This window comes from Rhynchophorus ferrugineus, unplaced genomic scaffold, assembly GCF_030347505.1.
Source record: "Rhynchophorus ferrugineus isolate W39M unplaced genomic scaffold, kcgeb_rfMv2 rfM7, whole genome shotgun sequence".
Classification (NCBI taxonomy): Eukaryota; Metazoa; Arthropoda; class Insecta; order Coleoptera; family Curculionidae; genus Rhynchophorus; species Rhynchophorus ferrugineus.
Genome location: NW_027472586.1, coordinates 14,030,032 through 14,054,257, shown reverse-complemented (window position 1 = coordinate 14,054,257; position 24,226 = coordinate 14,030,032). Strand labels below are relative to the sequence as shown.

The window sequence follows — 24,226 nt, the reverse complement described above, 5'->3', positions numbered from 1 at the left end:
GGATGTGTACATTATATTTTATGGAACGTGTAATTATTGTTTTAAAATCGCGCTTTTGCTTTCAATGGCTGAATGTTTTAAAATGTATAATTGCAAATTCTGCAGGATGAAGATTCACTGCAAATGCAACATGAACTTGAAGCTCAGATGAAGTTTACAACTAGTAAAAAAAATCAAAACTTGGAAGCTGTTACTGCAATTTTAAATGTAAAATGTCGTTGGGTTGGATAATCTAATACTCGATCAAAACAGAGCATTCCTTAAATGAAAGTTCTCCTGTGTATCTAGTGATATATGAGATGGGATGCTTTGTTATGAACCACTGGAAACTAAACGACTTCACAAGAAAAGGTAACTTACTGATCAGAAGATTTTGAAATGTTTCCTCTCGCAGTCTATTTCGTAGGCAAATAAGACACTGAAAACCTCCAAGACTGCTACCTTCCTTTGTGGAAATATTCGCAAAGTTCACTAAATTTTATAGGAAATAAATATGGCGAAAGTCTGTTAAAATTTAGTTATACACCTTATATGTTAATATTTTATACATTTTATATACGTATTATATATGAGCATATATATATGTAAATTTACAGCTAAAAGTCGTGTTGGTTTTTCCTAGTCAGTTCCATGAATACTTGGAATTAATCAATTTAAAAATATTCGTTCGATTTTTTTGTGTTACAATCATGTGGTCTTATCGAATTTGTATTAACAGAGTTTTTTATATCTCATAATTAATGTGATAGGAATTGTTTGAATATAACTTCAAACTAAATCGTGATACTATTTTTTCTTCTTTAGAGTTCTCAGTATTCTATTAAATTCGGAGATGACTTTGACGGATGTGATTATATGTTCTAATCAAGAACAGTTCCCTTCGATTTGTTTTTATCAATTATGTTTCACTTAAAACGATGACTAATGGTCGGGGCTCTGATTATCACAGAATAAGTAGATTTTACATAATATTGTTTACATAATTTCTGTTGGAAGGAAAAATGTAATAATCAAAAAACAAGTTTTACTAGCTCTAGTTTTTGCGATATACAATAGAAGTATGGTTTTTCTTTTTTTTTTATGATATTTATATTCTTAATTGTGGAAACACCTACTAGATGATTCGATCTACAAACAATCAATTGGTGGCTTATGAGATCATCTTTGGATCTTATAAGTGGTCTCTGCATCACCTTTATCGTATCGTCACATAAATATCTTGATTGAACCTCCTTTATTCTTGTAGCTTGTAACTGACATTGAGATTGTAGCAGAGAAAATGAAATTTTAAGGATGTTGCATCCTAATTGATAGTTTTTTTTTAATTCCTGTTACCAACTGAGTGTACTTATCATCTTTTTGTTCTACAAAATCCTATTTTCCCAGCAGGATTCTTTACAAGTTGACGTATTTGTGTTCAATAAAGATTCCCTCGGGAGAAAGCCTTCTTTGACTTATACTGCGAGGTAAACGTTATATCATCACAAATGTAACGAACATTGATTAAACTAAAACTTGAAAAAAACTAAAACATGATATTTTTTTAGATTTTACATAATATTGGGTAATCTTGCAAAGTGTGATATCTGCTTAAGTAAAACCAATAGACAATTTTTAAATAAAGGTAGCCTGTGTGCATATATTATATGGTTTTAATAATGGCGGGTCGATATTGAAGTGAAATGCCAGAACCTGTATGTGAAGTATTAACGGAATTCTTTTTTTTTGAAAGACAAGCTTTATGAGTTATTAATTACTAATAAAATTAATTTAATTAATTTTATAAAGCGAAATTATTTATATGCTCAAACAGTAATCACTGATACCGTTTTGATGTCGTCTTTTTCACTATTCTGCCTTTCTGATAAAACCATAACTCCGTCACTGTATAACTTCGCAGATTTTTATGCGAGAAACTGAAGCAAGTGATTTTCACGAGCTTCTTTTAAAGTTTGCTTTACACCATTATGGTCAATTTAGACATTTTAAATTACTTACTAAAATTGCGTTAGAGTTGAATTTTGGTTGAGACCTTGGATTCATTATAAAGAAAAAAAGTCCACATCGATTCCACGCCTGCTAAAAAAGTCAAGGTCAAAGGTCGACATTTTCGTTTATGTATACATTCTGAAATAAAATGACGAAATATTAACTTGTCCTATTGTGAACTTCTTTGATTAGAAACCAGCAGTAATCTGATTACATTTCTGCATTCCATCTTCCTTGAAACGCTCTTCTATCTGTTTTATATATCGATGGAAGCGTTCACCTTTTTCGTCACTCACCATTCCAAGATTTTGGGGGAGAAAGTCGAAATGGGAATGCAAGAACTGTATTTGTAAAGATATTCTGCACCCCATCGTTTTACATTTTTGTAATAAATCATTCACTGAAACTCGACATTTTCAGCGTTCTAAAAATTCAGGAATTACTTTCTTTAGAGATAACAAAGCCGCTAACTCTTCCGTGATCTGATTTTCATCGAATTCATTGTTTTTTATAAGTTTTCTTATTTGTGTCTTATTTTCTTTTAGTTATTAGCATCACTTAATTTAAAGAAAATAATTTTCAAATACAAACATCCTTTTCCATTTTTTCCATGGCCACATTTTTTCATTAAACCAAGTTTTATACGTAAGGGCGGAAGAATCACATTTTCTTATGGAATAAAAGGTTTTGTGTGTGTTGGGTGTTGGGTGTCTGCAAGGGTGGCACATCCCAATCGAGCAGAGGGGACAACCTCGGTATCTCAATTTTCCCAGAAACATAAAACGCACCAATAACATATCAAATTACCCTTAAAATAAGATCGATGTTTTAGCGTTAACGTAAACTTTCTAACGGTCGATTCTGAGATTTCCAGCTCCTCAAACCACAAGTGTGTCTTTTTTGTTCGTTTTTTTAGAGATGAATTTAAAAAATTATATTAAAAAATAATACGCTTTTACATATCTACATTTTTTCTATAGTTCCGTGTTTGTGACGGAGGTCGAAGTTGAATAAAGTGATCTTTTGTTGAAATAGTTGGGAAGCACGTCTCTTTAAAGATGAATTGCTTTTGTCATTTGTCCGATGGTTGTTCTAACATCATGATTTTTACGTCTTGTCTTACTATTTATTAATTACCGCCGTATGTGATTATAGATATAGATGTCATTGTAAATTACACGCACGCAATTTGGTAATATTATCTGTTAGAAAACAGGGAAAACTTATTCAAGGACCCAAATATCATAATGGGTGACCTTGCGAAATGAAACAAATCAAACAACCAATTTTGCAGTGGGAAATACCAGTAAGAACACAAAAAAAAGAAAACAGCTGTGTCATCAGTTAATGTTTGTTTTCATATTACTTCCTTGATATCACTTTTGTCTAACTGTTGTTTGTAATTATTCATCTCGATCTAATAACGTATTAATAATGTTGTTTTTATTAGATTCAAAGGTATAGTGTTAAGATTCAGTAAATATTTTAGATAAACATAAAGCAATTACATTTAACGCAATGTTGAATAATGCTATGTAATTATACAGGTGTAGAAGATTTCAAACGTGGCTCATTATGTTAACATTTCAGAGATTGGAGTAAAGAAAATAAAAGTGTCTTCTTTAACACATTTAACACACAGACATGTCCTAATTTTATTTTTTATCATTAATTTAGTGTGTATTTGTGGTGAATAATTAACAATTTAAAATAGATAATTATTAGCTGGATAATTTACTACTGCCTTTTACAGTACAAATTGTCCGTCTAAAATAAGAGTGAACACACGTCATCAAAAAGTATGACGTTACAAAGTCGTAATGTTGTCGCATCAACTTTGACTTTTAGTTTATTTTCGCTTTGACATATAGCAACATTCTAATGTAAATGAAATAATGAAACAAAAATAATTTAACATATTTTAACATTACAATACACCTGGCATTGCTCTATGAATGGAGTTAACACGATATAAACAGTTATTGTTACATTATGCGGCCCTTATTTATTAGCATTAAATAAAAATATGAAATACAATGGATAATATGGGAGCTACGCTGGTTTTACCTGAAGACGAGGCTTGGGAAGTCGATGGTGGCCCGTCGGAATTGAACACTGGTCTGAATGATTCAAAGTACCCTTCAATAATATCCGAAATCGCCGCTACGTGTTCAACATACGGGTAATAACAGATCAATTGAAGTCCCCGCCCTGACACATAGATGGGGCTACTAAAATTAAATCCATATGTTTTTTAGTTAGTCCTAACACTCAAAAGATGCGTGTATAAATTTGACAGTTGTCGGATCATTAGTTTCTGAATTATAGCATTTTGAGTGAAGCAACTTTTGCTATTATGAAAAAATGGATAAAAAGGAATTTCGCGTGTTAACAAAAATATTGCTTTTTGAAGGGAAAAAATACAGTTGAAGCAAAAACTTGGCTTGATGCCGATCTTCCGGATACTACCCCAGGAAAATCAACTATCAGGGATTGGTATGGTAAATTTAGATGTGGTGAAATGAGCACCGAAGACTTCTTAGCTTCTTTCCAATATGAACCACATCTTCGACCTAAAATTTGAAGTAAAACTCATTAAAGACAGTAGTTTTACAGAAAAGAGTCACTTACCTATGTCACTCTTTAGACAGCAGATATATCACTAGTTTTAAGGTATTATTCTTTCATTTCTTCCAAGATATGTCTCAAATGTGCTTGTTAGCAAGTTTATTTTTTACTTTATAATTTGAAAATATACTAGCATAATAAGAGGTCTTATAACGACCGTGACTCTTCCATCTAAATCATCTTGCACTTGTATTTCTTCATATTACTTAGCCATTGTATCTGAAATAATTTAAACCCAGTTAACAAATATTTCACCTTCAAAATAGCAATAATATATATATACAAAATACATCATGCAGTAAATACAAATTCATACCTCTTTATATAATTTCTGTCCCTTTCATTGACGGATGAATAGCCTGATGACTCCATTTATACATTTTGTGCCACCAAATAAAGATAATATTCTTATTTTAAGGTTTTACTATGTCTACATAGTGAAATTTACACATATACATTCTTTTCTCTTGTAAAATAACTATCAGAAATTTTAACATTAAATGTTCGCCTAAGGATTGATTAAGATTTTAATGTAATAAATGATAACTTATCTGCTTTTTTTTTAAATTTTCTGTTGAGGCTCCTTCCAAGGTACTGTGCATATTGCTTCGTATGTTACTTGAGTAGTTCTTCATAGAGCTTGGGGATATATTACTGTACTTTAAATACTGTGAACTGCGTCCATTCATCATTCATCCTAAGCTGGATGATCATCCTTGTATACTTTTATGATAGATTGTCGCATCACAATGTCTTCTTTTGGGCGTAATTCAATAGTTCCATATACAATTCTTCGGGTATATGTACATGTAATTGTGGTCAGCTAGTTTTAACTGTAAATCTTTCATTACATTTATGCGTGTATATTTGTTTAACTTATTGTATAATAGTATAATCTCTAAGGCTCGAGGAAATGATCAGTCGTATATGAAGCCATCTTGATTTATTCCATTTTTTTGGGAGCTTTTTGGAAAAAAAACTTGTTTGGGTGGCTTACTAGGTGAGCTGCAAGTTCTTGTTGCATAATGTTATGTTTCATAATATACATAATAATATAATATAAATTGATTTACTAATCTGAAAGCAAAAGACTGTAAAAATATTTGTGTTTATTATTATAATCAGTAGGTGACTGATGAAGAAATCTGTAAAAATCAAGTAATTGACTTAATATTAACAACGTTATATATGTTTTATTATGTTATTTGCATCTGATTTTAAAGTTGCAGTATGTTGTTTTATCGTAGCAAACAAGACGTTTCAGCTAATTATAACGGCGAAAATACGATTTTGCAGTTAAATATTTAGTTTTTGTTGTTGTTGTTCAATTTCCGTTAATTATTTATCTGTATAATAAAACAAATTTTTAAAGAGATTTCTTAGTAATTTAAAATTAATAAAACTGTAAATGTTGAAGCTCAAACACGATATTTCGAAACTGTTTATTTTCATTCTTAAGGTACATCCATACTAGTGCATATATGACATTACAGTAACTTATTTCAATATAAAAAAGTACTTTTCTCGTGTGGTATGATACTGCGGTTTAATAACAAGTAACAGGTCAATTGAAAAGTCCCCGGCCTACCATAGTAAAACACATTTTTTTCTCAAAATATTTTTTTTTATTCTACATAATTCCCTTCAAGGGTGATACACTGATTATAGCGAGCCTCCAACTTTTAGATATCATTTTTGTAGTATGATTTGTCCTTTGCTTCAAAATAGGCCTCAGTTTCGGCGATCACCTCTTCATTCGACGAAAATTTCTTCCCAGCGAACATTCTTTTGAGATCTGAGTTGGGGGCCAGATCTGGAGAATACGGTGGATGGATGGATTAAAATGCTGAATTTCTTCAATTTTGATGACGAGTATTGTCTTTAACATGTTGAATCGTTTGGGGCTTATTTTTTTAATTTAAAAAACCTATAAGAAAAAGTCTGGTGCTGTTAAATCCGGAGATCTGGCTGGCCATGCAAAATCGCCACTTCGCGAAATTAGTCTTCGGGGAAAAACGTCATTCAATAATTGAATTGTTGAACGAGCTGTGAGTGCTGTTGCTCCATCTTGCTGAAACCACATGTACTCTCTAGTCCTTGCTCTTCCATTTCAGGCATAATAAAATTTCGAATCATGTCTTGGTACCGTTCAGCAGTAACAGAAACTGCAACATCTTGGTCATTTTCCAGCATGAATACCACACCATACAGTTGTTTTTAGTGGATGCCATGATGTATCATGAATTAATTGAGGATTCTGTGTTTCCTAAAACCGATTGTTCTGTTAATTGACGTAGCCACTGAGAAAAAAATGGGCTTCATCGCTCATTATCAATTTAGACGAAAAATCTTCAGTTTCACCAGACAGCCTTAGGATTGCTTTACTGTACTCAACTCGTTGATCAGGGTCTCTCGGTAACAATTTGGACTAATTGAATTTTGTACGGGAACATTTTCAAATCAGTTTTCAAAATTGGCCTTAAACTGCGTGCAGAAATGTGTAACTGGGAACCACGTCTCGCTGCAACACTATCGCGCACCAGAGCCACATTTTAAGCGTTACGAGACGTCCGTTGCCTTCCAGAACGAGGCCTGCCTGGTGTCGTACCGTACTGTCGAAAATTCGCATGTAAACAATAAATTGTGGTTTTGTGAAGCACTGGACGATTAGGATATTTTTGACGCAATTTCCGCTGAGTGGCAATAATGGAACGATTATTTTAAATAAATATTGTCTGCTCGTTTTTGTGTCATATATTTATCCACAATAAAATGGATCGGATATCTACACAACACAATGGTTAAAGCAAAACTGAACTAAACGTCACATAATCAACATTATAACGCTGAACTGTCTAGTAGCACAAAATAGGTGAAATGTTAAAAAGTCTAAAAAATAATTTTGGAAAACCGCTAATTAAATGTATTACTCTTACTGTAAAGAAAGTGTATATATATTAATAAATAATATATAAACATATATTAATCAGAAGCAAATATGCTTATTTGTAGATATGTTCTAATAGACATCAATTCATATATCTAGTACAAATTTAATATAATTTTTTCCTAGTGCAGACACATTTATGCTTCTAAATATCATAAAATAAAGTGAGGATATGCCCTGGTGAAATCGTTCATCTTGCTCTTCACTCACGTCTCCCAAATTTTCTGGAAAGTAGTTGAGGTGGGAATGAAGAAAATTTACTTTTAGACCCGTTAAGCAAAATCATTCTTCTGACGATGAATTGTGGGTTGGTCTTAAGGCTTCTAATGTTTAGTTCAGTGAAAACATCTACTTTCTCCTTGCTTCTGAGGTGCTTGTAAATTTTGAAACTATATATTTTAATCAATCTCCATCTTTAAGAAGTGATTTTATAAATTGCTGCATCAATCCCAACTTTATATGCAGCGGTGGTAAAAGAGCTTTATGTGGAGGTACCAATGTTTCTTGGTTGACGAGAGGAATAAAGCACTAAATTTGCCGTTATGAATCAGACCTTCAATATTTTTTCGTTTTCAGCATACCAAAATACAAAGGAATCAATAGAAAATGCTCAAACAGCTTTTTTGGTGCAGATCTAGGCAATAAGACTGATTAGTATAAAAATTACTGATTTTAAGTTGAAATGAATCGTTTCTAAAGCTTTTTGTTACTTTTTTAAACCACAACCAACAACTTCATTTATATTTTACATCGCGTAACAGGTAGCGTTTTTTTTTTGTTAAACGCAAGATATATTTGCACATCTAAAATGTCATCTTCTACATTAATGCAATTAAGTCCAATAATGATACAAGAACAATACGAAATTATAAACATTTAACAGTTACTAGTAATATAAATCGAGAATATGGTTCCAGTGTGAACGTACCTTCATGAAGCATCTGCTGACGACCTTAAAATTGATGCAGGATAAATTAATGAATTTATTTTTATATTAGGTTGTATTGGCCACCTTTGTTTCCTTCATATTTAGCGACAAGAACAATATCCTCACCCCGGAGAGGACGTTCAAGTCGTTGACGTTGTTCGGGACCATGAGCATGCCTATGGGCCTGCTGCCTATCCTTCTGGTCTATACTGTGGAGGTAGGCGAGAAACAGAAAGAGATATATTGTAACCGCCATCGAAGAAATCGTCTCAAACCCATCATTAATTTATGTATCTCCTATTACTTATTTTTCAGCACTGATCAGGTGGTTGTGATCTTATACCATCTCGTAGTAACCTGCTTTATCAACAGCGACGCCTTATTCTTCAAAAAAAAAAACTTATTTAGTTAGATTACGTTGAAGGTGATCTTCAGGCGGCCGCCCTAAGGTGAATCATTGTATTTCTAGAGCACTTCGTTCATTAATGTGAGAAAATAACAATGATGCACCTTGTGCGAGCGTCGATACTTTAACAGCTTTTAAACTCATTCCGAACTGATGTAAATTGTTGATTTTATTGGCGAGCGTCATCGCTCGTCCAATAAAGAACATGGTTATGGAACATTAGATTAGCATTTGGTTTTCCTTTTGCATGCCCCTAGGTGTCGCTGGTGACTTTCGCTACTTACGTGCTGGTGGATGAGCAGAACCAATTAGACGCAAGCAAAGCGTACGTTTCTATTTCATTTTTCAATATCTTACGATTTCCACTGAGTATGTTGCCCATGATGGTATCTAATATGGTCCAAGTAAGCATTATTAACGTTTCACAATTTAAGTCGTACTCATTTTTCGTTTCGCAGCACTTTTAACGTAACGACGTACCACGAACTGGTTCCGTTGATTTGGCGAACGGGATACGGACAATCGATAACCGAAGCGATTAAAAATTGTTTTGAGAGATAAAATTTTCCTTAGTAATCACAAGGTTCTATAGCGTTTTTTTTTATAATTAGGAGTACAAATAAGTCTCCCCTGTCTTTTTGTCGATAATTGGAAACAGGGACGATGATCAACAGTAATCAACTCAGTTCGTCAGTTCGCTAAAACTGGAGATCGGCTGAACCGATTTGGCTAATTTTGGATTGCAAATAATTGTGACAAAGTGGGTATTGCTACTGCCGGAGAACATTTGATGAAGATGTAGGTGATACGAAGTTCACAGGACCATCTAGTGAATTTATAAAAATGAATTTACTTTCTTTATAAAATTATAATTAAGTCTATATTAGCTTTAGGAAAGTTTTTCTACCCAAAAATAAATGGACAGCGGTTAAAGAACTTTATGGTGGGTAACACTGTATTCCAACATACCCGGAACCACCAACTAACATGGCGAAATACAAAGGCATTGATTCGGCAGTATAGGATTATGTTTTGTGCAACCATGCAACTACGACACCAAAGAGCAGAGTGTGTCCAATCGCAACTGGAGTTACTTGCAAAACTCAAAACATCAGAAGAAGTTTCAAACCGAAACGATAAATAAATTCCAAACACTAGACATCCCAACCGATGCAGATATTATGCAACAGAAAAATAAATATCTGAAACAATTGTTGAGTGTGCCACTAAAATATTTCCACCAACTTGATATAAAACATATCGATCTCGAAATATTCTGAAATTTAAAAAAAAACAAGTTAGAAAAAAAGTCTTGCTGGAACTTGCTGAATCGAAATGTGAAAATTGGACGTTGTACCAAAAACTTAAACGAGATCGAGTGGTAGGAGTAAATCCGCCAAGAACATTCGAAAAGCGGATGGAACCTTCATAAAGTAACACGATAAGCATCTCGAATGATGCCGTAGTTTTTCAATCATTGCGACAAAAAATCTAACCATAAACAAATTAAAATAAAAAAGCAGAAAACTGTAACCAACGAGCCAATCATCGTCGACATGATGAAATTTCTCGGTGAATTTCAGATTGAAATGCGACACAATTTCAGTCAGTTAGCAAACAGGGTGGAAAAATTGGAAAAATCCCCAAAAAGATAAGGAACAACAAAAAATTAGCAATTCGATCTCAAGACAGTGATCAAATACTAATCGAGAGCTTGTGCGAACTATCATCTGATCACGCTCCAGTATTGTTAACACTAGGTGCAAGAATTCTGAAAAAAACAAAGAAGCCTAATCTTACTAACAAATTTACTAACTGGGACACTTTTATACCTATAATGCAGGAACAAATCAGTTTAAACGTAAGACTCAAATATATAGACGATCTTGAGCAACAAACCCGAAGTATAATTGAACAAATTCGGTCTGCTGCAGAAGAAGCTACCCCAAAGAGAGCTACCCTCTTCAATTTATGGGATTTATAAAAGAAAGACGAAAAGCTAGAAGAATTTGGCACAGAAATACAAATGCTGTAGACAAAATAATATTTTGTAGAATTAGTAATCAGACAAATCAAAATATTAAATAATATAAGCAGAGTTGCTTCGAAAAATATGTAAATGAATTAACGTCGGAAGCAGACAAAGATTACTCGCTATGGAAAGCAACTCGGATATTTAAAAGACCAAAAGTTATTGAAATGAGTGGGTTTGCCGCGACGATGAAAAGCGTGTATTATTCGCAGAACATTTAGCTAACGTATTCCAACCGAATGATGTAGCTGTAAATCTGTTTCTCCGATGGAAGTTGCTACAGAAATTTACAACAACCTCAATCCTAAAAAGGCCCCTGGAAATGATGATATTTCACCTGGGTTATTAAAAGTGCTGCCACGAAAAGCAATAATCATATTCAATGCCTGTTTGAAACTGAAGCATGTTCCGGAATGTTTTAAGGTTCCTCGAATAATTATGCTTAAAAAAAACTGACAAATCGGCAGAACAAATTGGATCTTACAGACCTAGTTCGCTGCTGTATCAAAATTATTTGAGAAACTGTTGTTAAAACGTATTAAACCATTTATAGAAATACTAGATTAAAAATTGATACTTGATTAAAAATTGATTTTAAATCGATATTATACTAAATGTAAAATATTGAAGTGAGTATATCATCGATTCCTACTTAACATTATTGTTATTATTATTGTTGTTGGCGAAATGAGAAACATAGTCGTCTTTAACGGTACCTCATGTACTATTTTTCAAAGACCGTTTACTTATTGATAATATAACCTTATCTGATATTAACCTTATTATTCTAAGGAAACAAACAATCTAAAGCATCAGTAAATAGTTAAAAGGCAAAAATCCTTTACAATATCCTATGACACTGTTGAAACATTGTGAAACGATATTAATGTTAATCCTATTTTAAGGTGAACTCTATATGAAATATAATTCTTGGAAGTTCTTTGTGTCACTTAATATTTTTTGGAGATTTTTTGTAAAAATTGCAAAAAGGTAAATCAGTTGACGATGACTATTATTCTCAACACTCTTTATTCTAATTCTAAATTTTCAAATAAATAAACAGTACTGTTGCTATTGTGCACTCACTTCTCCAACTCCAGCTATGATGAATGTGCAATGAGCAAAAGGGAGGAAGCCAAAGGCCAGACGCTAGATCCAGCAGAAACCACGTTTTTTTCAGTGGCGTTTATGTATGCTTCAACTTATCCATAGATCATAATTACACATCAATAACTCTGGCCTCTTTGGCGTTAGTTTGTGGTTTATAAAATAGTTATAATTTATATTTACAGTTGCAGTCATAAAACTATTAACTTTTAATTACCATAATTTAAGAATTATGGGGAATATACGACGATTCGAAGAAATAATAAAGTAGAGTAGAATAAAATATATAACGATAAATGAATAAATAAATAACTAAACAGAGGACAACGAATAGAGAATAACAAATGAAGACTAATAAATAGAAAATAATAAATGTGAATTAAAAACAACTCTATGCATAAACTCATCATTTAATGAAACTCAGTTTGGGGGGCTCAAAAACACAACTGAACAAGGAAAATGTAGTGACTCTTAACGTCGCGTTTTCACAAATCTTATGAAACTCCAACATCCCTTAGTTAAGATACCACATTTGGCAAATAGAGCCACCGAAGAAACATCAACAATGTTGCCATTCATGATAATTGCTAAGTATTCGCAAAGGCGACAAACCCTACAATTAAAAAGAAGCTGAAATCCCGCCTAATTCCTTTACATTATCGTTCAAACATTGTTAAAGAAACATAAACGACCCAAAATTAAAAGGTCTAAAATATAGAACTACGAGATGGAATTCTAAGTATCATAGACATTGGGAATGATTTATGATTTCCTTGAATGGGACATGTCTTTGTCTGTGTTTTGGGGGGAAACATATCGAGAAAATATAAACAAATAAAACTCAAAATATATTTACTTTGTGGTTATCGATTGTCCGTCCTATTCGCTATCAATGAATGCCGAATATTATTTAAAAGCAAGGTCGAACATCTGCTAGTAACATTTTTTTCGTTATTATCCCAAATAACGTTCGAGATATTGTAAATATTTATCTTTGTAGTTAATAAAGGGTCCACGAAGTTACCAGTAGATTCTTTAGTGGTGTTTGTTGATATCTTGCTTTTAAAAATCTATAGGTTATCGCATGTGGGTTTCGTGCGACGCGACACTCAGCATTTATATATTTTTAGACGTACGTATCAGTACAAAGAATCAACACATTCATGAATGCGGAAGAATTGGATCCAAACAATGTTAGCCACGACCAGTCAGATGGTAAGTTCAGCGTTGGTTTTGATTGAATCAACTTGGTAATAGATACGTATCGCAGATCCTTTGGTGATCGAGAACGGCAACTTCTCATGGGGCGAGGACCCTATTCTGAAGAACATCAACATCAAAATTGCCAGTAAGACTCTGACGGCTGTCGTGGGATCGGTTGGTTCGGGTAAGAGCAGTCTTATATCCGCCTTCCTGGGAGAAATGGATAAGATTTCCGGTTGGGTAATGGAGATTCAATCATTTCTGACACGCTTGTTGATCTGGATGGTATTTTGTAGGTGAATACGTACGGAAAAATCGCTTACGTCTCTCAACAGGCCTGGATTCAGAATGCCACTCTGAGAGATAATATTCTTTTCGGAAAAACATACGATAAAAAGGTGTACGATAAGGTTATTGAAGCTTGTGCTTTGAAGCCGGATTTCCAGATGCTGCCAGGAGGTGATCAGACTGAAATTGGCGAGAAAGGTAATTACAGTTCTGGAGCAAGGAACCCCGCAGTTTCTGTACAACATTTTTTAAGGTATAAATTTATCTGGGGGGCAAAAACAAAGAGTGAGTTTGGCTAGAGCAGTTTATGCGGATGCTGATATCTATTTTCTTGATGATCCACTGAGCGCCGTCGATTCCCACGTTGGCAAGCATATATTCGAGGAGGTTTTGGGACCCAAAGGTATATCTAAGCGTCATCATTGGTCTCCTCGTGACAATCCCGTTACATTTCAGGTTTACTGAAGGACAAGACTCGTGTGCTGGTGACTCATGGTGTCACCTATTTACCACAAACCGATAATATCCTGGTGATAACTAACGGGGAAGTGTCTGAAAGTGGTACTTACCAACATTTGATGGACAAGAAAGGTGCATTCGCTGAATTCCTGATACAACACATGCAAGAACAGAGCGACGATGAAGAAGGTAAGCTTGATCAGTTTGTGAACATTAGCATCATATATATACTGTGGGATTCTTCCAATTGTCTTCGTCAGTTGTTAATATGGATAATAAAACAGTACTTAACTGAAGAAAGACGTTGGTTATGATTGGCACTGGTCTGTCAAAGCTCATTTCTTGCTTAGTTTTTGTCTGGAGCACATTTTCTTGGTAATTTTACGTTTTTCTTGTTTGTCGATTCCTTTGTGTGTACATTATGACTCAAGTGAAACGGAAAGAATGTTTGTTTAATACGAGGACATTTAGTAGGGTGTAGGGCTATTTAAAGGTTGCCAAGTAGGGGAAGCGTTATAGTTATTGGCCAGTTAATTGAGTGAAGACCCTAAATTTAAATTATAAATAAATAAGAGTTTAACTAAATCAGAAAAACAATATATTATATAAATGTCATAATACATCTCCCAAGTCCCGAACCTAACTAATAAATCAACAATTTTTAGACAAATTTCAACTTTGTTCATTGATATACTCTCTTTCAAGAGTGATAACTTATTAGTTCAGCTATTCTTATGGTATTTTTAGTACCTTTTCGTTGAACAATCTGTCCACAGGAGTCTACTTATAGGGACGCCTGGCATGGGCACTGAAATTTGATTTTGCCATGTTGCCAATTTTTCTAAATGATATGTATATTTCAAGAATATACCATATAATCGATTCAAAATAACAGTGAACTAACTGGTTGTTAAACCTCTGCAAAATTCTTGAAAAAATTTGTGATTATAATTACTGGTTATAAACCGGCAAACGTTTTGGTGCTTTGCTTGTTTTAATAAATTTCAAATCACAACTTATGATAACTGATTGAAAATGCACAAGCCACTAGATAGTTACAGTCAGAAACAGATTTCGTGCCTAATCATTTACTTCAAACAGGCACGAGATAATATATGCATTAGATGTACTTTATTTATTTATTTATATTTGCTGACAATAACGAGAATTTTATGGATTAACAATTACAATTTTCAAAAATATGTTACATTATTTAGATTAGAATTTTGTGATATATCAAAACCAAAATGTACTAAAACTCAGAGTTGATGTGGCTATATTGCGACATTTTGACGTCAAAAATTTAGATGACGTGAGTCCACTGTTTTATTGAACGGACTATATATAGAATATATTTTATTTTATTCACATATTAATCTAAAATATCCTAAAATACCCCCCAAAATAAAAATTTTGATAAGCTTATATATTTATCTTTTATGATATATTAGAAATAATATCAATATTTCTTTATAAAAATATTTAATTTTAAAATAATTTTAACTATCGAAAAAAGGAAACTAAAACAATATGTACAATAACAATTAAAATTTATTAATTTACAAAAATTATAGTACAAAGTAATATCAAGAACTTTTCAAGAAAAAAAATCCTATCTTTGGAAAGCTTATCTCAATCCTTCTGTATGGCTCTACTAATATGCTATACTTGAACACTGTTATAATCTGACAGCTGTAAACTTAAGGACTTTCAAATGCAATGCTTAAGGCATATTATCGTTATGGTCTTTTGGATTCACTGATGTTAAATTTTATGTCATGATTTTGAAGTTAATTAACTTTTATTGATCTTACAAGTTCTTTGGCTTCAATTTTAAAATAGTAATATTCGAAAGGTTTATTAATTAAACCTTTTGCCCATTGTATCCGACAAAAGATGGTCGTAAGTCTCCGCAATAATTTTGCCATAATTTTCTATTAATAGTAAAGAAATAGTCCAGTAAAATTCTGCGCTTAAAGTCATTGTTTTTGCATGAACTCACATGTTCAAGAATCAGATTTTCTCTATTCTTATTTTTGGTAATTAATGCTTTTAAAGATTATTTATTAATGTAATAAGGTAAAAGAAAAATAATTTTGACTGGATTTATGTTATCTTGGCAACTATTAGGTGCTTTTTGAATGTTAAAACTGCTTTTATTCAAGTCTCAATGAATTATAATTTTTCTAATAATAAAATATTCCTTATTAAGGATAAATAAAATTATTATTGTGTTTATAAATGGTTGATAAAGATAGATTGAAAAAATTCGATACAAATATTTAGTGCCCAGTACTCCATTTCTCTTTAGGATCAAGTCAAATATATAAAATATAAAAGTAATTTAACATCACTCAAAATGAAACTGTTATTTTGAAGGTAATAAATTACAGCAATTATCTCTTTCCTTTTCTTTCGCAAAGAAAGTTCGAAAATAAATGTTTACATATCCGTTTCACTTATGGTTGAAAAAAAATTGTAAGTTCATATTAGAATGAAATAGAAATAAACCAATTACTTTTATTATATTATGTCATTATTACTTTCCGAATATTAAAATACGATTAAATATATTTGGAATCATTATTATATTTCTTTTTTCACACTGTCACTTGCCAATTTAGAGTTATTTAAAATTAAATGATCTGTACAGCACAGAATCAAACAAATATCTCCCTCCTTATCTCTCTCAAAATTAGTACGGGAAGGAATTCATACATCTCCGCCTGTTATCGCTGAATAGAAAAACAGTGAAAGTGGGCATTTGACTCAAATAGCAATCACTATTTTTTTACTATCGACTAATTTGACTGTTTTGCGATTATCGAGTGTTTCTACTATTTTCAGATATTCAGGATGGATCTGTAGGTGAGAGAAAAGTACTGCGAGTGTTGCTATTTATATTTCTGTCCTATTAATTAAAAAAAACCAAATATTGATAGTTGGGATAGAATCTGTTGTTTTTTAAAAGTTTCTCCGTGATAATCAATGCGTTGGAACCAATTTTTGAAGCACTTTCTACGTCGATTGATGTTATCCCAAAACACATCAACTGTTTCTTCGGGTGTCGTTTACTCTTTGCGCCGATGTATGAGCGCTTGCCATGATCGCTTTTTCTGTTATATGTCATTCAGAAATTGCCGCTACGTGACTGGTAATGCCAAAGAACCGGGCAACCATTTGCTTCAATGTGCTTCTTCCTACATGATGATTTTGCTTTATCACCATTTAAATAATAAAGTCGAAAGTTCTGAAAACTAGCAACACTAGTTCGCGTTATTTTTTGCTCGAGATGAATTCTTCAAGTTACTCAAATTACAAAATGTTCCGAACAAGGTTATGTCCAAAAGTACCAAATTTCCAAATAAAACGTCAGATGGCTTCTGACAAAACTTATTACCGTTGGCAGAAATATGATAATGCCCTGATATTAAGATATTCATGGGACGGATAAAATAATATGAACACCTGACATATACACAATATTTATTTATTAATAAGGTTTTGAACTGCCATTAGCTTTTAAAATAAGCTGTAAATGTGTGAATTAGAGGACCTGTTGAATACCACGATATTGCCGCCCAAACTCTAACGGAACCTCCCTCACCGGATCATAGCTTTTGGGGTTCTCCATACATAAACCCGGCTGTTTGTAGGAAACAATGTAAACGATCATTGATCTGATCATATCACATTTTTCCAATCCTCAACCGTCCAGGTTTTATGATTGTTGCCCCACTTCTTTTGCAACTAAGTGTCGGCTTCCGTTATAAAGGGTTTCGTAATCACAACCACGGATGTTAGTTTTGTGGAGCTCCCGCCATACTGTGATTTATTAGGACACGTTACTCCTCAGTCATCTCCGGATTTGGCGCATGCGCATATTGAGCTCCATTTAATTTGAAAACACAAGATAATCCGAGTTTATATATATATATATATATATATATATATATATATATATATATATATATATATATATATATATATATATATATTCTGATCGTTTACATTGTTTCCTACAATTATTAAAAATTATTAAAAAAAAACAATTAAAGTAACAACAGTTAAAGTAACAATTTAAATCATTACTAAAATATATTATGTTTATAATAAATGTCTACAGTTACTACAATTTTTGCTACTACTATGCAATACATATATATATAGCTTTTGGGGTTTGGTTTTTTTATTATATATATATATATATATATATATATATATATATATATATATATATATATAGCTTTTGGGATTCTCCATACATAAACAAGGCTGTTTGTAGAAATCAATGTAAATTATTAAAAAAAAAAAACAATTAAAGTAACAATTTAAATCATTACTAAAATATATTATGTTTAAAATAAATGTCTAATTATTACCAGTTACTACAATTTTTGCTACTACTATGCAATACATATATACATAGCTTTTGGGGTTTGGTTTTTTTATTATATATATATATATATATATATATATATATATATATATATATATATATATATAGCTTTTGGGGTTCTCCATACATAAACCCGGCTGTTTGTAGGAAACAATGTAAATTATTAAAAAAAAAACAATTAAAGTAACAATTTAAATCATTACTAAAATATATTATGTTTAAAATAAATGTCTAATTATTGCCAGTTACTACGATTTTTGCTACTACTATGCAATACATATATACATATACATATATACATATATACATATACATATATACATATATACGTATATACATATATAGCTTTTGGGGTTTGTTTTTTTATTATATATATATATATATATATATATATATATATATATATATATATGTATATATATATTATATATATGCCAGTTACTACGATTTTTGCTACTACTCTTGATGGACAAACCTGATTAATAACTTGGCTTCTTCCAAGACAACAAGAATCATTTTCTTCTCTGTTCTTGTTATCATTAAATTTTAGCATATGTTGATTTGGCCTATTCGATGTCGTTAAAAATGATGTGTTATTTTTGCCGCGATAATTGTATACCGTCTGGTCACAATTCTTTTTAGTGTTCGTCGATCTCTGTCAGTTAACTTTGGGTTTCGCCCACTATTCCTCTTAGTCGATGATTTTTACCATGTTTTTTTTTATATGCTGTTATTATCGTGGATACTGTCACTTGTGAAACGTTAAACAATATCTAAAGACAAAGCGTATAATTCACTAAAATATAACCTACAAGACTTGGCATGTAAACTCAGCAATACCTACGCATCACATTTTTTGTAGATGGACTATATTGGCATGATGTTTATATTATTTGCTCTATCACCTGTATATATAGCAACAGTCGCAAATTCTGAGTAAATTCAGACTTTTCACGGCTATATATATATATATATATATATATATATATATATATATATATATATATATCAGCTATTGTTTTCACCTTTTTTTCTAGATGATTCTGTAAATACAGCCACTACAGTTGGTATGTAAGACTATCGAGGCTTTTGCTTTTGTATCTAATCTGTATTTATATAAGTTAATTAGTAGCTCTGTTTATTTGTTTTTGTGATTATATTTTGCTCTATTTACCGATACGACAACGAACTATACTCTGACGGTACGTATTTTTAGAATTAGATGAGTTAAAAGACCAGCTCATACAAAGTACGGAAGTGGGCAGACAGCAGGTGGTGAGGCACCGGTCGAGAGTTTCGGAATCGTTGTCCGAAACCGGTTCCAGTCATGGTTTAAACGGTTCTCTACAACGCCAGAAGTCGGAGGATAGTACCAAAAGTCATCGCAAAGGTACTGATGGTCGTCTATACAAGTGTTGGACAATTGGATTGCACGCTTTCCTTTACAGGATCATCGGGTGGCCAAGGCGATAAACTGATCGATGCCGAAAAATCTGAAACGGGTAGTGTTAGCTGGAACGTGTACAAGCATTATTTAGGCTCCATTGGAGTACTGGTCGTCATTTGCACGGTGATCTTGAACATGTGTTTCCAAGCTTTCAGTATAGGATCGAATGTATGGTTAGGTAAGTTACACATTAATTTTTCCCATTTTAAAACTTTTTCTCCATATCGATTGTCATATTGAAATATATTTAATAATTATAGTAAAAATAAATCCATTACTTAACATACTTGGTTTAATTCAATTTTTGTCAAATATGGGCCGTTTTGTTCGATAACTTGTTGTCATTTTGAAGGTAATTCCATTATGAAGAAGGTATTCTATTTGAAGGTAATCCCTTCTCGTAAAATTCTTTGTCCCTTTTGTCAAAAAAAACTGGGACAATCGATTTTCACAAGCTTCTCTTGCAATTTTTTTAAGACGCGAAATGCTCGGTACAAAACGCCTCTTGTGGAAGAAGATGGCCTGGGTTTTCTGTGGGTTGGCTCGCAACCTCCAGAAATGTAACTACTGGACCGTCTCATCGAGTTGTTTTTGGAGTCTGCCTTGGATGTTCGGTGTTAATCTTGAAGAAGCGAAGTAAGCAGTGTCGTCTGCGTAAAAATCTGCCTCAACTTGTGGTTTCCTAGGGATATCTGAAAGAAAAAGATTAAATAAAGCGGGTGCCAGGGGGGAACCTTGTTGAACTCGTCCTTGTGCGTCGATGGTTTTCCGGCTAGAGAGAATATCTTTGATCTTTACCTCGAACCATTGTCCTGACAGAAATAATTTGATAAGGACGGTTAGGTCATCGGGTAGACCTAACCGAATACATTTCACCACTAAGTCTTCGTGCTAAACCTTGTCAAAGGCTTTGGTTAGGTCTAAGAAGACTTAAGTCTTTCGCGTCGGTTAAAAACACAGTTGATTTTTGTGACCAGCCTATGAGTGATGAACTGCGCGAGTGTTTAGCGCGTAACCCGAATTGCTCATTTAGAATGATATTGTTTGTCTTCGTAAAATCATTAAGAGCATAAAGAATTGCTCTTTGAGCAAGCTTGGAAATTGAACTTAGTAGGCTAGTAGGTCTGTAATCAGAAGGTGATGACTTAGCTCCTTTTTTTGGAGATAACTGCGATGAATGCATGTTTCCATGTGGATGGGAAGTGTTGCAAACTCAGAATGACGTTGATGATATCAGTTAGTTCAGCGAGCTGCTTATAGGGAAGCTTTTTGAATTGGTTTTTGAATTGGTTTTTGAATTGAAACCTTGTTCATTCTTGTTCCGAATCTTGCTGATCATTTGTGTCAGTATTTTAGGATTAACTAGGTGGTCTAGAAGATAACTTGGAGGCACTTGAGAGTGAACGGAGTTAGCCTTCCTAGGGTGGAGGGACGGAGGAAGGCGTTCCATCTGGGCCTAATAGGTTTTAGCGAGGAGCTCGATCTTTTCGTGGTCGGTCCCAGTCAGTAACCAGGCTGATAAGACCGGGTGTCGTCTGGGAGGATCCTTAAGTTAAGCAGAATGTCCAGTCCAAATAAAGGCTGGTTGGGAAAAAGAAGATCTAAACCCCTCTCCAAATGAATATCCTGAATCTACCACAGATTAATTGATTGAAATAAATTCGAACTTTATTACATTTCCTTTTGTTTTTAAAGGTATCTGGGCTGACGACTCCACCATATTCCAAAACGATACAGTCGACACGGCCAAACGAGATTTATATTTGGGAGTCTACGGTGCCCTCGGCATCGGACAGGGTAAGTACCGTGCATTTTGCGTGAAGTACTATTGTAGATGTTACCCAACTGATACCATGGTCTAAATCAGCAGTAGTGAATTACTTATTGATTTCTTTCTATAACTTTATCAAACGTTCAGTGGAAATACGGTTACACTTTTTGTGTTTAGAAATAAAGGTTTCCAGTTCCTTCCGTAAATGCTGCTAATATCTTGAATAAGTTCTCATTTATTATTAGGGTATTCAGTAAATTCCCGAAAACATTAATAATGCTTCTCTCGAGGCTATCCAAGACGGAGCGGACAGATTTAGATATTTTCAAAAAGTTCCAATGTTCGAAGATATCAGAGTTAAAACGTGTAAAGAATTTGGTGTGATAAAATAGTCAGTCAAGAGGAGAAGAAATAGTCTATGATAGGGATTGACTGTAATTGATATATGTTTGAGGAGCCTTTTTTGAAATGAATTCGATGATCTTTTACCATTTTTCTGGTAGAACCATAAATCCGTCTCTGTAGATCCGTCTGAGATTTCTGGGCTGAAAACTGAAACATGTGATTTTCACAAGTGTCTCATGAAGCCATTAACACCATTAAGATAGTTTTACCGAAACTAGAGCAAATGGTAGTCGGATGGGGTAATGTCTGGGCTTTACGATGGACGCATCAAGACTTTCCAGCATCTAGCGGGCGTTACCGTGATGCAATTTCATATTGTTAACTCTAACCGTTTCGTTTCGATGGCTTGCTTTAATAGCATTAGTTGGTGACAGTAGAGGCGAATTAATAGTGTCGCCAGGTTCAAACAGCTCATGATGAATCTATATATAATACCAAACATTTCATTAGTGTATATTAATAGTGCCTTTATAGTCGGGTCCTTTATCTGACTTCCAATTAATTTCTTTTTTTTATTATCTATGCGGTTAATAAAAATATGCCAGAATATTTCTTCTTTTCAAAACTTCTTGTTCCAACGCATGAAGGGAAATAATTTTTGCATTATTTTTCCACCTTTCTTGAACATAGTTCCAATATAACAACTAATAGTTTTGCAGTTTAATATTCAGTTCAAGTAACATTGCAATAATCCTTTATTTAACTAGAACATTACTTTCGTTACATTCTGATCTACAGAACTTATCCACTCATCGTGAAACTTCTTTGAACATTCACCGGATCTATTCATTATTAGTTGCAGTAGATTAGTTATGCCTGCCTTTTCAATAGTCCCCAGTAAAAGTAAAGTGCAGAAAATTATCACCTTTATGTTTAGGCATTTTAGTGTTTATGTGATTATTTTGTTCGCTTCACTACAAACATCTGGGCATTACTGAAAAAGTTTATCAATCTGCAGTCGCCAGGAAGTTTCCCCATTTATATCTTCTTTAATTTTTTATTTATCTTTATTTTTAAACTCACGGAACTTTGATTATAACTCCTCTATAAACTGGTTTGATCTCAGTAAAAAAAAACAGTGATACTAATTGATTCAATCATCGTTAACGGAAAACGTTGTGATCACATGATTTTTGTCGTACCCACGCGTTGCATATGTTGATAATGAGATCAGTTAAACTGTCTGCAATCGTCTTGTTTTTAGTGGAATACTGAATGCAAATGGATAATAAGATGCATGTTTCTGTCAGAGCATGGTTACCTTAAACTCTCTTCTAAACTAAACTTTCTTCTTTTTTCGTATAAAACAATGCACTGAAATTCTACAATTTTTTGCCATGAAATTCGATTTCTTTAACATTATAAATAGTTCAATTCATTGGCAATACTAAATTGGAATTCAATTTTTATTATAGGTATGTTATTTACCATATGCATATATTATATTATATTATTATAATATATTATTCATACAATCCTGGTACCAAGGTACATAAGAGTAAGAACATATTCAAGGTCCTAATGACTAATTGATTTTCTTTATTACTGTAAAATGACAAATAATTTATATCATAGATGCTTTAATTTAGTTTTTCCACTGAACCATTATAGTGATCACAATTAAAAATCTAGTATTTTTTATTTGCTGCTTTTTTCCTAAGCCTGGCTATTGTTTTCGGGCCTAAAAATTATTTTAGAACTTTTACCTGTAGTTTACTTTCCCTTTTTGTTTTTTTTTATTACATTACTAACAGAATAACTAGACGCTGACTTGCTGTGAGATTTAGATGTAGTGCTGTTCTGCTTCAACCTACCCTTGTTATTTTGCTTGATAGTTTACGCTTTCTTTCGCAATTATGTTTTTCTATGTTAAGAACATTTATTTTTCTTTTAAATCGTGATGTTTTTTGGTCTGCGCCAGATCAAAAATATCAGATTGTTTTTGTACGTTTTCAGTCGTCGTTATATTTTTCGCCGCACTGGCTCTGTTCGTGGGCGCTTTGAACGCCGCCAAGAAGCAGCACTTCACCTTGCTCAACAATATACTTCGGGCGCCCGGCCCACTGTTCTTCGACGTCACGCCCGTCGGTAGAATCCTAAACCGCTTCTCGAAAGACGTAGACACGCTGGACACCGTTCTGCCAATGACGCTGCGAGGATGGATTAATTGCTTGTTCTCGGTTAGTGCACGGACGGGGGACTGAACGCTCTGGGTGG

At 33.1% G+C, this 24,226-nt stretch overlaps 1 protein-coding gene across 6 annotated transcripts in view; it reads left to right on the top strand.

The window, feature by feature from the left end:
* LOC143199943 (multidrug resistance-associated protein 1) overlaps positions 1 to 24,226 on the top strand; it is a 71,409-nt gene that overhangs the window by 36,318 nt on the left and 10,865 nt on the right. The window contains exons 8-18 of one of the 6 annotated variants that reach the window (XM_076410139.1): positions 9,156 to 9,302; positions 13,168 to 13,252; positions 13,308 to 13,480; positions 13,537 to 13,726; positions 13,782 to 13,931; positions 13,985 to 14,176; positions 19,424 to 19,453; positions 19,603 to 19,776; positions 19,835 to 20,011; positions 21,529 to 21,630; positions 23,966 to 24,189. In XM_076410139.1, coding sequence (XP_076266254.1) covers positions 9,156 to 9,302; positions 13,168 to 13,252; positions 13,308 to 13,480; positions 13,537 to 13,726; positions 13,782 to 13,931; positions 13,985 to 14,176; positions 19,424 to 19,453; positions 19,603 to 19,776; positions 19,835 to 20,011; positions 21,529 to 21,630; positions 23,966 to 24,189 — 1,644 coding nt within the window. Of the gene's footprint in view, positions 1 to 8,562; positions 8,710 to 9,155; positions 9,303 to 13,167; positions 13,253 to 13,307; positions 13,481 to 13,536; positions 13,727 to 13,781; positions 13,932 to 13,984; positions 14,177 to 19,423; positions 19,454 to 19,602; positions 19,777 to 19,834; positions 20,012 to 21,528; positions 21,631 to 23,965; positions 24,190 to 24,226 lie in introns of all 6 variants that reach the window. The other 5 variants (XM_076410140.1, XM_076410141.1, XM_076410142.1 and 2 more) reach the window with 5 other exon arrangements.